Source organism: Symphodus melops (genome assembly GCF_947650265.1).
Source record: "Symphodus melops genome assembly, chromosome: 1".
In the NCBI taxonomy this organism is placed as follows: domain Eukaryota; kingdom Metazoa; phylum Chordata; class Actinopteri; order Labriformes; family Labridae; genus Symphodus; species Symphodus melops.
Genome location: NC_136691.1, coordinates 10,714,162 through 10,731,560, shown reverse-complemented (window position 1 = coordinate 10,731,560; position 17,399 = coordinate 10,714,162). Strand labels below are relative to the sequence as shown.

Genomic DNA, 17,399 nt, shown 5'->3' with positions numbered 1-17,399 from the left:
GCAGGAGAGAAACCACACAGATTCAGTTAAACGCTCCAAGTAGCGAGGACTTTACACTCAGATTTGTAAAAACATCTCACTCTGGTATCGCACACACACTCAAGTTGAGTATGACGTTGTTGGTTTGCTCGAGAGGGGGAACTGAGATCGAAGCGTGCGAATATACTTTCATATGCAGGGTCTGACCTTCGCTGTATGGCTGTGTTGACTCTCCTACGTTAGGCTCATATGATTTTAAAACACTGTCATCTGTGGCACTCATTCAATTTTTCCTCCTAATCTTGACCTGTTCATGATCTCTTTTAGCACTACTAGCTTCATCATTTAAGCCTGTGGTCAGTCATATGCATTTATAATTTCTTCCTCTTTATTGACAATACTGAAATTTAGATCCATATTTATTAATGTTAAACATAATTTTGGATGTTGAAAAGATAACAGATTTTTTGATTTAAAAAAAACACTGATATATTCATAGGATAGACTAGAAGATAAGAAGCACAACTTTGACCACAGGGGGCACCAAAATCAACTTTAACTGAAGATTCCTCACAGGAGCTTTAAAAGTTTGTCGTCAGTGTACTTCAATAGATGAATAATCTTTTCTTTTCTTTCTTTCTGTCTGTCTGTAAAGGTGCCTGATCGCTTCATAGAGGTGGCAGAGATCACACTGAGGGAATTCTTTAACGCCATCGTGGCCGGCAAAGATGTGGACCCGTCCTGGAAGAAGGCCATCTACAAGGTCATCTGCAAACTGGACAGTGAGGTCCCTGAGATCTTCAAGTCACCCAATTGTCTCCAAGAGCTTCTACACGAGTAATTTTTCCTCCTCCTCCTCGCTTGACACTTTGCGCTTTTTAATTTTCCCTGATTTCATAGCATTTCAAAATGATACTCTCTTTTGTTTTTTCTCTTTTCCCAAACTTTACTTTTGATTTCCTGTTTTTCTTTTTTTTTTTTTGAATGTATGAAAGTTATGAAGTAGCATTCCCAATTTGAAGCCTCCGTGGCAGTTCCTAAATGACCTAGCTATTGTGTTGTTGTTCTTCTATGATAATTATCATGTCGGTTATTATTTGTTCTTTTTTTTTCTATGACTCTAAAATGAAGAGACTCTTCCTGGGTGTTTTTTAGGCAGTCTGAACACTTGGCCTGTTTTTGTTTGTTTTTTTGATCAACAATAACTTAAGCATAGGCTGGGTTCCCTAAAGACTTACAGCACCCTGAGGTGCCCCTCCAACCCACTGGACAAATGAACTGTTCACAAAATGCAAAGTGGGTGCCCAATATACTGTGCTATTAAAGATGTCCCTAAAAAGGACAGTGACACACACACACACACACACACACACACACACGTGCAGACACAAAAACAAGGCCTAGTGAGGTTGTTGACTGGACTTCGACTGGATTCACGGTCCTGAGGTCTTGGGACTTGGACTGGTTTCAAATAGGTATTGAGCTCTACCATGTTTTGAAGTGTGTTTTCCCTGCAAGTAGGGCATTGTGTTAATGGGCTGTACATTATTTTTTGGATGATTATTATTATTATTATTATTAATGTTATTGTTTATGATTATTATTATTTGTCATCACTGCTTGCTGAAGATTGGCACTTCAAGATTTGTTTGTCCCTTGATGACGTTGCATAAAAAAATAAATTATTGCTATCAATATTATTCCACAAGAGTTTAGATTCTGAAATATTTTAACCCCATTTCCCCATCATCTTTTTTTCTACTCTTGTTTTCATTGTCTGAAGTGGACTTGGATTGTGTTTCATTTGACTTTTTCTTTTGGTGGTCAGGCTCTGAAGGCAACCTGCCTGGAAAGTGATTCCATTTAAGGTTTTAATTGAGGACCATTGAAGTGGAGAATAGTGAGCGGCTTGTCCCAAACATAAACACATGAAGTAAACGGTGCTGAAGTATAAAGCTTAGAAATAATAGTAAGGCAGGAGGGTGACCCTCAGGTGCTTAACTCGCAGTTTTAAATGGTGAAACTTAAAAAGCCAGTCCAGCTTTGATTATTAAACTGCTCCCTCTAAACTGTTGTTCCGCTATAAAATAAACTCATTTGAATGAGAACAATTTTCTTCTCTTAATGAACTTCTCTACATAGCTCACATGTGAGATGAAGTCAGCCTGTTAGTATGGCAGGCTTTCAATGCAATAAGCCTATCCAAGATGTAAAGTACATGAAGTTATTTCAATAGCAGTTAATACTTGAACATATAAGAATACTGTGGCTATTGTAAGTACAATACGGCTGAAACAATAGATTTTAAACACATTAAAATAGAAGCATCACAGAGAGAAATATAAATCAAGGAAGGGAAAGAAGGGGGTGAATAGAAAACCGAATTATAAGCTTAATCAATTCTCTGTCAAGAAGGAATCCTCACCCACATATAAGCGCGCACACAAACACAGATCTTTCCTGATGTGCTCACCTGCCTGTGAGTGATCTAGAGCTTACTGCAACAATTCCAGGTCAAAGGTGAGCACTCACCCCAGGGGTAGCTGGAGAAGTTCTCAGCACTACAAAGAGCAGGGGACAAAAAGCCCAGAGTGAGGAGTAAGATGCACCTAAAACCCACTCTGTCCCTCCATCCCAAAACTGGCAGCCTTCAAGACCCAAACTGAGATACTGATGAAGCCACTGTGCCAAGTTTGTTCAAACACTGTTTCGTTCACTTTTATCTGAGAACCTCATCCCAGATTTTCCCACTTAAGGTTAATTGAAAATCTAGAATTGTATTAGTTTTACTCGATCCACCCTCTAAGTTTTTTTAAGAGTTGAAAAGAAGCAGTTAGCATTAGCTTCCCTTAAATGACGCAAGTTTGAAGCAGTGAGAGGACCTGAATACTTGAGCACTAGAGTGCGTGCGAGCCAACTGTTGATCTCGCCTTGGCTACATTAGCTTGTTGTGTATGTATGTGTGTGCTTGTGTGTGTGTGTGTGTGTGTACGATGTGTGTGTCACAAAAGATCAAAAGACGCAGGTTGCTTAACCTGCTGTCTTGCCTAAGCGAGACAAAGCACCTGACAAAAGGAGGTAGAGAAAGACGGAGAGCTACTCCCTTCATTATGTCCCCCAGCTCCTCCGCCCCGGACAGTTTTCTTCTTAAGATCCTGAGAGACTGAGCTGGACGCGTTTCTCACTGAAGGATGGGCTAGGCCCTACACGTTTAGAAGTCTCTCAGCACCAACCAAGGGCTTTAAAGCGCCACAAACAAAGGGAAAGGAAAGGACACTTTTATCTGATGCACAGATTATTATCACTCCCGGCCCCCTCCCCCGTTTCTGAAAAACCCGCCCTGAAATTAAAGAGTTCCTGCGTCTAAAAGGATTCATTCAGGATGATGAAGACTTGTGTGCAAGAAAAATAGAGTGGATTAGCAAGACCTTAATACCGCATTGAAAATATTTTTGTCAAGATATCCTTTTCTGGTGTCGTCTGATTTTAAGAATAACATTATTGAGATTCATATATAGGCTTTTTTAAGAATTGTAAAAGATTAATCTATGGGAAAAAATATATACAGTGAAGGAATATCATTGGAAGGCACTGGAAGAAAATGTTTCAATACAGAAATCTTGAGGATATTTTTAGTGACGGCTTTGTTAAATCTGTATTCTGAATAAGTGACTTGTTGGTAGTTTAGGAGTAATAGTAGTAAGATTTTTGCAGGTTTCGTGACCACTTTTTTCCCTTTTTTTTTTTTGGTTTGTTTTTGTATTGTGCTGAATGGCTGTTCTCTTGACATAGCAAAATGAACTTGGATTAAGTTTTCAGAGTATGGAAATATTGTTGTTGCTACTGTAAATACTGTCAGGATGAAACAAAGAATAGCTGTACAGTTTTTTCTATTCGCTATCGGTTAAAATAAGAAGGGTGAAAAATCTCTCAAAAATGGAGTCATTATTGTCTCCTCGTAAAAAACAAAGGAGATGTTTTTTTCTTTTGTTTTCCCCTGCCATGCCTTTAATGGGGTCCTGTTTCCCATCGGCAGTGCCCTTGAAGTTGCACCAGCATCCATTTCTTTAATTTTTGCTGACATCGATGCATTATGTTAGCGGTAAGGTAATGATGTCATGGAGCGGCCCGTTGGCAGTCTGTAGACCAGGTCTCATCCAAAAAACAAGTGCAGACTGGTTCAGACTAAGCTCTAGATTTGGAGACAGGAACTCAGTGTCATCAGAAGTGTAGTGTCATGGAGGGGGCACATGTACAGTAACATTTTTTTAAAGAGACTGCAGATGGAGAAAAAAAAAAGTGATTTATACCCTTTTTTACCGGGTTCAAACAGTCAGCGAAAGTTTGGACTTTTATGGAAATTCTGTAGGATTTGCATCGTGTGTGTGAGTGTGTGTGTGTGTGTGTGTGTGTGTGTGTGTTTAGATGCATATGACTGTGTCTGTGTGAGAGAAAAGACCGATTATGAGAACCTGTGAACCAGTGAGTGACACAATTCTCAACACTGTAGCCCCTCCCCCGCCCCTGGGAGTACCATCCTGACATGTAAATGATTCTCATTAAGCATTGGCAATGTGTGTTTGGTGTGTGTGTGCGATAATTTCCTCAAATCTGTTTTCTGACCTGTTTGAAAAGGTTTTTGTTTCTCGATGCTTTGAGTAGTAATTCCTTTTTTATTCTTATTATGAAATTGCTCTTTTTTTTCTGTAAATATCAATGATGTGGACTTACAGTGATAAATACTGCCTTTGTGTAACTTAGCAATATGTTATGTAAATAGTGTTTTGTTTATGCTTTTTTGTATGACATTATTACATTTTAGTGCAGTAATTCCAACTGGAACAGCCATGCTTCAAACAAAATGAGTATTACACACAGGTTGTAAAATAAAACTCATGACATGGCTGTTTTTTTTCTGTTATTGGTGTCTTTTTGTCTTGCAGACTTTTGTGTAATTTATTGGTTTAATTTATCCTAATTTATTTGGTGTTGTTTTTTTGTTTTTGTTTTTTTTTCCAAACAGGGAAGGCTGTACCACATTTCATTGAGTAGAACCAATTTACAGATTTTAATCCTAATATACCTAAATTTTGAATTTAAAAAATGACTATTAAATTGAGAAACAGCAACAATTGAGATCTTGGCAGCTAAATGGAACTGGACTTTATTATATTTAAATAATGGTTGTTATGTTTAATTCCAAAACAGGGCCGAGGGTGGGCTGGAAAAGCCGAAACTAGTTTGAAGCAGTTTTGTATTTTCTCTTGAGATTTTTCCCCTTGTATTGCTTTGGCCCAGCCCGAAAAACAACCAGTAGTCAAATTGCCTTTCGTGCCTTCACCCTCTATGAACTGAATGTATGTGCAGTATATATGCAAGCTTGTGCAAAATGAATAAAAATTGGAAATAAAAATGAATAAGAGAGTAAAATATGTCAACTTATGATTTCTCATTTTTATCACTATTGTCCTTTTTCTGTGTGTGGGTGTGCGTGAAAGACGGGATTCATTTTATGTCATGTGAAGATATACCATCCTCGTGTCTCCCATCTTGTTTGTCAGATTTTTTTACTTGCCAATGTACTTACTACAATGTTTGCATTTATTGTAGTGACTCTATACAGTAGGAGTGAATCATCGCTGCTCTGCTCTCTGGGTGACTCAACGCACTAATAAGGGTTTTCACTGGAGAGCAGCAGCTTCCATGTCTAGTTTTCTCCACAGACGACTACTGGTGATGTTTAATGGAACTAGAAGCAACACTCACTATATGCAGGACATACAGACACACACTAGGAAAACATCTTCTCAATATCTTTGGAAATAAAGTGCATGGTTTTCCAAATATTTCTTCAGTCTCTGCTATACGTTCTTTAAATCCAAAAACAACAAAAAAACATCCTATAGCTGGTGGTTGTTTTAAAGTAGAACTGCAACGTACAACTATTTTCATTATCACATAATAATACCTTATAATTACATTGTGTACAAGATGTACAATGCATACAATGTCTGTGTGAAGTTATAAATTAACAAAGTCAACAGAAACTTTAAATACACTTTTATTCAGAGTTCAAATAGCTACATTCATGTTTGACTTAAGGTTTTTTTTTAAATATTATAATGGAAGAAACTGGAAATTATAGTGTTTTTGTATTTCACTAGAAAGCAACCAAACGTGTGAGCTGATGATCATTTTAGTTTTAAATGATTTCTTGGTCAATTCATTTGGTCATTTAAGTTATTTCTCCAGCTCGAACTACAATCCATGAATTGTGTGCATGTCCCTTTGTTGTTTAATGATAGTAATTAATATTTCAGCTAAGATGTAAAAGAAAATACTGAAAACATTTTGACAAATTTCATCTTCTCTATTTCAACTACTCTTCTCTCTCTATTCTGATGAGTGAGGGGTTCTCTCAAGGAAAATACAAGACTATTTTGAAAAGGCTCAGTGTGTTCTCTCTGCGTCATTTTGCGGTTTTCTCATCATGACCTCTGTTGTACTTTCAACCACGCCTGCACGTTCCTCTGTTCCTTTTCTTCCTTTTGTTCTTGCCTCTCTGCTTTTCATTCCTTTTTCTTTGATGCTCATTTTTGGAGTTGCTTCTTTTGTGCCTTTCTTTCTTGCTTGCTGGCTTTTATATTTTTTTTTTCTCCCTTCACTCTCTCTAAAGTGTTTCTTTTCCCTCTCGTCCTTTGCCTGGCTCCCTCCGCTCGCCTTAACCGGAGGCTACAGCTCCTTAGGTTGGGCTGAGACAGCATCTTTGTACAACACCGACCGTCTGCTCTGTAATCAAATACCATCTGTCGCTACATCTGAAGACTCACTCTCCCGCTCACACACACACACACACACACGTAGGCACACACACCACATCTGTGCCTCCCACTCTTGAACAATGTGTGTGTGTTTTATGTACAATGACCCGTGTACTTACAATCATTCCACCTGATTCATTCTTGGCCTGCAGGGAGGAAGTCACAGGAGTCACTTTCACCACTTCCTGTTTTTTTTCCACCTCTCCCACTGGGGATTCAAAGGTCATTGTCTTCAGGTATATCCATGTTTATTCTGCAGCTCTGTGTGTCAGCCAGACCTTGGCTGCTGTATCAGACAGGAGATAGTGGACTTTAACTCCTCAGTCTTAGATCAACGGTACTATCTCAAAGGCTGCCAGTCTTTCCCAATGTTTGCCCAATGTTTGTCCCTGCTCCGGCACAGAAAACGTTGACACTGTCCCCAAGGTCTCCGAGTCCCTCCTCCATTCGTTTGTCAGCTGTTATCACACACTCAGGTTCAAGAACATTTTCCATTAAGTGTTAAGAGTGTGTGTGTGTGTGTGTGTGTGTGTGTGTGTTTTTAAGCTGAAGTTGGTGGGATTTTTAAGCTTTAACATTAGAGGAAAGGTGGTGGCGATGAGGTATTTACAGCACGCCAACCTAGCAACAAACAGATTTTTTTTTTTTTTCTTCCTGCAAACATCACCACACACTTGCACTGATGTAACTCCCCATGCCCAGGAACCTTTGTGACGAAGAAAAACAAGGACCTCGTTTCGATTTCTTCTCTGTACGATCCTCCTACCACCGTTTGAACCACTTTGACACCTACTCCTGCAAAATGACTGTGGGCTTGAAAAATAAAACTGCAGAATACTATTGAAGTTCTTACCATGAAAAAAACAAAAGACTTGTGTTTACCGCAGAGGGCAATGGGTTTGCATCTGTGCATCTCCTTTTATTTTGCCTAACAGAACATTCATTTCATGACTGCACTCAGAATTAACCTTTTCACACCAAAATGACTCCGGTTCCAATCGAAAAACCATGAAAACAGATTTTAATACTGCACAAATTGATGGATTCATTCTGCATGTGTTAGTAATTAAACACTGGGATTCATCTCTTGTGGATGGAGCAACACTTAGGCTCCGGAGCCAGTGGCACACTGTGGGATTAACTCTGTGTTGTCCACATTTGGCATCAGGGATAGGGACACCTAGTGGTCAGTGTGTGCAGCTTATACTCTGTGTGTGCTGTTTTGGACATCTTCTTCATATCCATCTGATGCATTTTCTGCACCTTTATATTCTTGATCATTTGTGAGTTCTTTCTTTCTCGGCGACATCCTTTCTTTTCCATCTCCACATGACTTGCGTGTATGTGTGTGTGCATTTGTTTTGTGCAATTGGAAGATTCCGGTTGGACAGATCATTGTGCCCCCTTTTCCTCACAGCCTCTTTCTCGCTCTCGCTCTCTCTCCTCTCTCTCTCTCTCTCTCTCTGGAAGCCTCCAACGCAACTGGAGCCTCAGAGGCTCAAGAGAGGAGCCTGGGAAAGGAGGAACAAAGGGCCGTCCATCTGCAGCCATCACCACTTTGCAGCTCCTCTCCTCTCTCCCCCCCCCCCCCCCTCCCTCTACCAGTTCTTCCCTCCCTTGGTCCCCTCGCCTCTCTTCCCTCTCCCCACTGGCCAGCGCTCCAAATTAAGACTTCAGACAAGAAAATGGGCTCAGTAAAAAAGAGAGAGACAGCGACAGCGAGAGAAAAAGAGAGAAAGAGTGAGAGAGATAGAAAGAGAGAAGGAAGGAAGTCCATAACAAGCCAAGAAGAGCAGAGTGACAAAGCCTCTGTTGTTGGATGGCAAGGCCCCTCTGTCGCTCCGCGAGGAACTGTCACAGTGTCAACTTGGAGGCCTTGTCGCGAGAAACACAAACACAAACCATAATGAACACACGGGGAAAAAAAACAACCAGACACGCATATGGCAGAAATATGCTGCAGTGAACACAGATCACACACTAAAAACAGGCCGTATGATGAGACAACGGTGTGAAAACTCGCATTCACAAGCACGTGCAAATCATGCCAAGCACATACTGAAACTCCAAAATGAGTATAGACAGTACAGGTGAGAAGACAGCAGGAGTGAATCCCCACAGAAAACCTTCACTTTTAACTGCCAAGATGAGGTTAGCCGGGGGTAGAAAGTGAGGACAGAAGAACTTCCTTTTAGAACTGAATAAAAGGAAAGGTGTGGGCACACGAGAATGTGTTGAAGGTAGACAATAGCAGGATAAATGATATATAAATTACACCAGGACATCCATTGATAAAAAAAAAGCCTTAAACCTGCATCGAGGGCCCAAAGGGCAAACACCTGTTTTAAGGTCACAAAAACGGCTTACACTCAGACAAATGTTTGTATGAGCCATAAACTTTTCAAAAGAAGATCAAAGAACTGCTTTTCATACATCCGCAATTTCAAACTCAAAATGCACTTCAATGGAGGATGTGGTCACAGGAGGTGTGTGTGCGCGCGCGTGTGTGTACATGTGTGTGCATGTGTGTACGTGCTTGTGTGATAGTTTACCAGTGCATCAGGGGCAGCGATAGAGACTGCACTGGTTTGGCTTCTTCCAGTCTAAACTGGGTCTAGTGGGTCCAAGACAGATGGCACTCAGGGCAAAGCCGGTCTGGGGCTCTCTCCATCGCTTTCTCTCTCTCTCTCCCTCTCTCTCTCTCTCTCACACACACACACACACACACACACACACACACACACACACACACACATCTCTTTTAATAGCCATTATTGGCATCCTTTGCAACTTCCAGATCCCTGAATCAGAAATCACAGAGGCCCATTATATTTCCTATTGACCCATTTGGCAAGATGGCTGGAGCATCGAGTGCTGGATTAAATCGAAAGCAGTTTATAATCCAGTAATTCTGATGTTTTAATTACTTAGATGAACAGGAGGTGTTTGAGCAAAGGCTAATCTCTGAGACATAAGGGGGGAATAGAGAAGGGGGGGGGGGGGGGGGCGCAGAGAGAGAGGCAGGACGAGATTTGCCTTTCTCCTTTGCAACACACGCACTGGTATACTGGTGGAATATTAGCGGCGTATTAAAGTTTATCACCTGTTATTAACACAGATTAAAAGATTCACTGACTTTATGATTCATATTAAGGATAAGGCCCACATAAAGGAGGTGCAAAACTGTTAGCAAGCTTAGATGAAGCTTAGCTGAAACTGTGTGTCGGTATGTAATTAACATTAGCAGGAGATTTGTTTTTATGCACTCTTTTGTGATTGAAATAACTGTAATTCAAGGTCAAACGTGCTACATTATCACAAGTATCTTTACTGAAAGAGAGATACTGAATCTTGAGTGACATCCATGGATGTATCAGATCCCACAATTGTCTTTGATAGCCACCCCTCCCGTCAATCAGGCCGCAGGACAAAGGCTGCTAAACCAAGGATGATGACCTCATGCCTGGGGTCTGGTCCATACCGAAGGGGTCTTAACGGCATTCAACGTGCCTTTTGTGTCTGGAGCCATTTTTCAGATGCTGTAGAGTACCGTGAATCGCCTATCTCTCAAGGCTTGGAATCATGCATGCACACACACACACACACACACACAAACAAACACACACGCATATGTGCAGTTGAGCCAGGAGTGAGCCTTAAGACAAGGAGTGACAACCGGGACAGCTGCAGGGGCTGGAAGCCAGTCTTAGCCTCCTTGCCCACCCCCTTCCACCCCCTTCCACCACCTCCCATACTGCCACCAGCCAGCCAAACAAGCCATTGTTTCTGGCCAGGGCCTTTGGTATTTCATTTGTCATGAAATGGATATGGACACGGGACTAGCATGAGGCTCATTCTCTAAAAAAGAAGCCGCTGCTGCTGAGCCCTGTTTGTTAACTCCCCTCATCCTTAACCTTCTGGTGGAGTTTGCCCCAAGCACCCTGCTCTGAACTATTAATAAACCTGCTTTTTTCAAGGTAGATTTGTAGGGAGGGGGTAGTACAAGGGCTATTGTTCTCCAAAAGGATGTATGAAGTCATCCTTCAAGATAGTCATTTCTCAGGTTTCTCAGAGGTCAAAGGTAGGTAAGGCCTGTAGGCCTGTGAGCATGGTAGGTCACCATTTCCTTCATAGCTGTTGTCAACCTCGGCTGAGATTGAGTTTGGTTTTGAGGGTATTACAACAGAGAGGCCACATCAGCTTCCCAATTATTGAGAAAACTTTACACATTCAGAAGGCTGCTGGATGCTAAGCTCCTCATGCATACCACGTATCAGAGCAACTTTCAACACGTAGTTAAGGAGGAACTGACAATGTACGTACAGCTGCACTTCTCTGGATGTTAATGTAAACGGTTAAGTCGCCGAGACGTTCATCACCCTTGCAGCTCCATCAGCCCAAGTCCGAAAGAGTTCACGGACATAAAAACAATGCCACTTCATCTCCGTCAAGGGCATTCCTTGGCACAACAATAGGACCCCCCCTTATTTTCCTTTCCTCCCCTCCCTCCTCATTCTCCAGCCTCTCCATCAAAGAGCATACCAGCTCCAGAGCCCCCTTAAGCCCTTCACTCTGGGCCTGTCCATGTGACACGGCACACAGACAGTCATCTTTAAGAATTGATTCACTCTGGTATCCAAAGCCTATGGAGCCTGGCTGCCAAGATACCCAGCATAGGCGCCGCTGATGGGGTCCAGGTACCCGACAGCTGCTTCGCAACAATAAAGGCAAAAAATGGGAGGCACTCAGGGGGAAGATGCATCCCTAACCTCCCTCTCAAGCCTGGACTGGTCACCTTGAGCCAGTTGTTGCCTGCCTGGCTGCCTCCAAAAATGACAACGGATTGGGTCCAACTTTGGGAAGAGGTAGCTTGAAAGGGGATGTCCAAAGAAACACTAACTCACAATAAAACTGGCAAGAGAAATGTCCTTTTACTTGCTTGATGACAGCCTATTTGTCTTCAGAAATAAAACAACTAAGTTGGTCCAACTTTGGAATGAGGACAGTGGATGGAGATGTCCTTAGAAAGACAATTACTTGCAATCAAAATGTTAAGTGGAGCAAGGAAGAAATATATTTCCCTATCCCTGTTGACAGTCTGCTGGCCTACCAAAGATAGGGTTCAACTTCTCGATGAGGTCGGTGGAAGGGGATGTCCATTAAAAGGCACTTTAAAACAAAGAGGAAAGGACCCATGTCTTTTCTTTTCCTTGACAGAAGCAAGCATGCAAATCTATGCTACAAAGACAGTAGAGTGCCACCTCGAAGACCATAAATAAGACGATGGCATGTTGTTTTCTTCTGGGGCACATTGGGTAGTAGCTTAAAGGTCAAGTAAAGGAGATCCAAGCCAATTCCACAAACCTTACACACACAAATGAAGTAGCACAACGTACGTCGTGATACCACATATAGAGATCACAAATCATACCGAAGGAGACAGGAGAGATATTACCTCACCTGAAGTGTTTCCATAAACGGCAGTGTACCAAAGCCTTGGGAAGTGGTATCACTATTCAAGCAGGTCCTGACCCACACGCACAGTGATTTATGATGATACAATCTGGCACATCATCCATCATAAAGGAGATTAAATGAAGAGACTAAGGCTGTGTATATAACAACACTATCCTCAGAAATTGTGTGTACTGTTTCGCCATTGTGAAGTCAACAAAAGTAAGATAAAAAATTCCAGGAATGAGAGAAGAGAAGAAACAGGGAAATGCTAGGGCGAGCGACAGAAAAAAGAGAAAGCAGGGGACATGGAGAGGAAGATGGGGACATAGAGGAACTTGGCATCAAGAGTCTTCTTGTTTAAACAGAAACAGGGAGAAGAGGGAAAGCTAGATAGCCTGTGAGTCGGGGAGATGGGGCGAATTTACCAAAGCAGCTCAGGAGGGCCCTCATTACGATATTAAACAAGATTTAATAAGTGAGAGTGATTTGATGAGGTGATTATCCTGGTCCATTAATCAAGCAGGCTTCTGGCCTCGCTGTAATATGGCCCAACTTTCCCCCTGCACCAAAGCCTCTTTAGATGCTGAGCTCCTTACTGCACTAACGCCGCTTCAGAAACAACACCAGGCCAAAAAAATAAAAGGCACATTACGTCTCATCTCTCAAGCCTGCGGGTATTTCCGATGCGCACTCATCCCTCCACCTCCCCATCCGCTCTTCTGTTGCATCTGGTAAATTGAACTCCTTAACATCTGGGTCAGAAAGTAAAGTCTTATCAGAGGGAGCTAAGAGTGATAACTGGCAATGATAACGAGAAAGCATCTGTTGGCTTTAAGGCTTTTGGTTTGAGAACAGAAGGAAGTTGTACGGATTTCACTGGATTGTTTGGTGTTTTAGAGCAGTGGGGAAACCAAGTGTTTTTGTGTTTGTGTGTGGGTAACTGTGCTTGGAAGGGCTGAATCACAGAATGCTTCTTAGGAAATGAGGCACAAGTTGCATGAGGCACAATCTGTTATTTTTGACCATCTCATAACAGAGTACTATGACTAACATTGGTGGACCCTTGTGCACAATTTCCTCTGCAACAAGTGATTATTTTTTCTCTTGATGAGCGTGTTCATTTTTCATCGCAAGTTTGTTTTCTGTTGTTTGAAATGTCAGCAAATAGGAACAGACCCATTTCTATTTCCTGTAACCCAAAATGAAATATTCAAATTACTTAAAATGGCTCAAGATGGTCAATTTGAAATGATATTAAAGGTCAAAGTAAAAGTAGATAAGTAGATTACACCACTTACACATGATCAAAATAGGTGGTGTGTTTTCCAGTAAGAGCAAGAAAAATATACTAACATAAGATATGAATTTCATCCCATGCATAGTGTATTGTGTTTTGTAAAGTACAGCAGCTTTCACAAGAAGAATCTTGTCAAAAATGAAAAAAATTCTTTAAAGAGCTACCTGTGATATTTTTTAAGTTTTTCTGTGTGTCAATTTGGTGCCCCCCTGTGGACAAAGCTACACTCCTTTGCCAATCTGTTTTGCTAATCTTGGTGTGTACCTGTGTAAGTATGGTTTTCATATTTAAAAACATGTCCTCCTGTTGTGTTTTTAATATCGCTCACTGTGAATCTTAGCAGGGGAACAAACACTGTTTCACAAGCATGTTGTTTAGCTCCTCTTCTGACACCTACCCTAGAAAGACATAAGCAAGAAAAATAAGCAATCATGTCGCTTATGGCCTTGTTTTCTTCTGTGGGTCATAAAGAGTCATCGGTATTAATTCAATTCTGTATTACCAGCTAAAGTGTCTTACAGGAGCTTTAATCCCGATGTGAAGTCTCTCTAACCCTAACCCCCAATTCCAAATCTTTTCTTGATATTACTGATTTGAGACAACAATGATTAATGATGTAAAATCCATTAATTTACAACATCAATCCTCAGGAATAAAAATGTCTTGATCTCTACAAGACTAAAGTTCTCACAAGCTGACAACCAGCTGATTTGTGCTATTTTACAATAAAGGAAACGATTTAAGGCTTTTACGTATAACACTCAACACCAGACGGAGCAAAGCAGATGCAGATTTTTATTAAAGGTATAATGTACTATATTGATGGGACAATAAAGTATAAGACGAGGTTAAGTCTAGCCTCAAGAGTCGGAGAGAATATGTTCTATAAAGGCAAACAACCTCCTCCCCCCTCCCCCAAAAAACATTTTAAAAGCTCAAGTGGAAGAAGATTACCTTAAAGCAGGGATGGGACGAAGCTTTCTCAGAACTGCCTGAGAGTATTAATACAATAAGCACAGAAAATATAATACAAGAATGTTTTTTTCAACGTAATCCGGAGAGATGAGGCCGAAAACCTGAAAAATAATCCCAAGGAGAAGGTCCCCTGGTTATCGGTCATCTGGGACACACACATGCAAACACACTTTCAGAGACACGTTCATACACAGCAGACTTCATACAATCAACAGATAATCTTCAGGAGGATGTCTGTCCCTTCAGTTCCAACTTTACCGTGTTGAGGGTGGAAAGGTTAACCTGTGGGTTTAAGCTCGCTTGGCTGTGTTTCCTGATATTGCATTATTATTTGGACCCTGAAGAGGTTGTTTGTAAAGTCTCTGTTTGATTAAGGCTAAATGGAACTCATGCAGTTTCCTTATTGGCAATTTAAAAGTAAAACCTGGTCTGTGTGGCTATGTATCCCAGAGTAGCTTACAATACATGATCAATGGGATTGATTTTTCAGTTGTGTCATGTCGCGTTCAGTGGGTGATGGCGGCTGCACTTGTGGTAATGGCAGTGCGTTTGTCAGCATTTTATACTGCATAAGGGTCGCAGCCAACCTTTGAGAAGAAACAGTAGAATCAGAATCAGAAAAAAAAGATTTAATTTAATTTGGCTTTTTGTGCATTTTGTAAAGAGAGTAGATGTTGGAAGTCAGGGAAAGATGTGCAGGAAAGGGGCCAAAGGTCAGATTTGAACCGATCCTGCTTACATGGAGCGCACACAGTAATCACTACCTGTCAGAACGCCCCACACAGCTCCTGGTACAGGCTCTTCTATCACGCATTGACTACTGCAACTCTCCACTGGCAGGTCTTCCTACATGCACTATCAAACCCCTGCAGGTGATACAAAATGCAGCAGCACGACTGGTCTTCAACCTCCCTGAAAGAGTAAATGTGACACAGCTGTTCCATCCCCTTCCACTGGCTCTCAGTGACTGCTCGAATCAAATTTCAAACTCTGCTGCTCGCTTACAAAAAGGGCTCATCCTTACCTACGCTACGTTCCATTTACCTCGGACCTGGGAAGTCGCAGCAGGGAATGACGTCACACCCGAGTTGAGCGTGTTTCAGTTCCAGTTGCATGTCGGAAAAGCAACATGGACACCTTCCAGGAGGAGGAGGAGGACTTTTGTTCGCTATTTCCAGATGATAACGACACACTATGTGATAGTTTGTGCAAGAAAAATAACATTTCCACAGATAGAACTTGCACAATGCTATCAGTTGATTGATTCAATCAAACAATAAACATTATAGGCATAGCTTTAACGCATGGTTAATGCACGTAGCAGCCATGTTGGATTCTAACGGGCTACTCCAGCACTTGGCTGGTGTTGGTTTCGGAAGCCGTTACTACGATTTTTAAAATATCGAACTGTGACAACTTGGAATCGATGTTTAACTGCCTCACAATTCATCTTTACATTTCTAATGTTCATATTATAAATTATTTTGTACTGTTACATCTTCTTTCATTTCTTCAAGAGGTCATCGTTTTCATTTCTTACTCGACAAATTCAACATTTGAAAAAACTTGATAAAAGAATAATGAGGTCCTTTTGTGCAACACAACGTCCAACAGTGTGACACACGTATTTTATTGCATTATTGCATTCATTCCAAACAGGCATAATTTCAAACAGTTTTAAAAAAAAAACTTAAAATATATTGTTCCACTCCGGATTTATCCACAACTAATTTAAAGCTTTGGGGTTGTCTCCTTTTTTTTTTTTTTTTTTTTTTTTTTAAAGGTGCAAAGACAATTCACTGCCATCATAATAAAACAGTTTAACATTTACGACGAAATACAGCTGTATGAGTGACAGTGAGGAAGAGCTCTATAAAGAGAGCGGTTGTGACTTGAAGGACAGAACAGATACAGAATTTGGTAGCTGACACTCACGGCTGTAAGACAATGTCGCCTTAGCATGTAACTTTCTCTCTCTCTCTCTCTCTCGCCCCTCTCTCTCTCTCTCTCTGTCCCTCAGTGTATCTAAGCAGCATAATTTGAGTAAATGACAGGGGAACATCTGCTGTGCATAAGAGAGAGGCCAACACTTTAACATGCAGATGTCTCTCTCCATCTGCATTAATTCAATAATTACCGCAATGGAGGGAGGGGAAAAAATCTTTTTTATAGCTTAAGACAATGTTATCTGTGCCAGTTGGTATGAGGGGGGGTGTTGAAAGGGAGGGGAGTGATGAGTGTGTGTGTGTGTGTGTGTGTGTGTGTGTGTGTGTGTGTGTGTGTGTGTGTGGGTATGTGCTGCTGGAGGTTTGCGAGAGGAGGGGTAGATTATTACACCATTTAGCCAGAGCAAGCTGTCACATTGCGGAGAATCTCACTAATTCCATTGTGCCCTTGGTGAGTCACTGACAGACTCCAAGTGGCCGATGATGCCTCAACGCCACCACTTGGTCACAGGACGACAGACCCGCTTCACTCCGGGCTGCGTCTGTGTGTGTCGGACGACTAACTTGTGTGTTGTGGTTTTTTGGAAAGCGTACGTGAGCGTGTTGCACCTGCAGAAAAAACAACCTGCGTTTGTCTAATGAGTGTAAAGTGATTTCAACACCGTGGCCAGTGGTCGAGGCTTTGATTTGCTCCTGAATCAGTCCTTGGAACGTTGGAAAAGTCAGGCCGTCATATTTTGGCTGGCACCATCGGTTAAAATCACAATTCTGGTTCAAGGAGAGCATTCATGTGTTACAGTTTCCAATCAAATAAAGCTTATTAGTCTATTAAAAAGGTGGGCGACAATATCTCATGTCCATTCAAACTATCTTGAAAGCAATCAGACAAATGTGATTATAATGTCCACGTTAAATTAATGAATG

General features: G+C 41.3%; 1 protein-coding gene and 1 long non-coding RNA gene across 3 annotated transcripts in view; one reads left to right on the top strand and one right to left on the bottom strand.

Moving 5' to 3' along the window:
- The window catches only part of LOC306823999 (prospero homeobox protein 1-like), a 30,188-nt gene extending 28,509 nt beyond the window's left edge, over positions 1–1,679 (top strand). Inside the window, exon 5 of the mRNA XM_079343957.1 lies at positions 635–1,679. Within this exon, the coding sequence (XP_079200083.1) occupies positions 635–820 (186 nt within the window). The 3' untranslated portion in view covers positions 821–1,679. The remainder of the gene's footprint in view (positions 1–634) is intronic.
- LOC306824010 overlaps positions 1–17,399 on the bottom strand; it is an 80,689-nt gene that overhangs the window by 57,086 nt on the left and 6,204 nt on the right. The window lies entirely within an intron of this gene.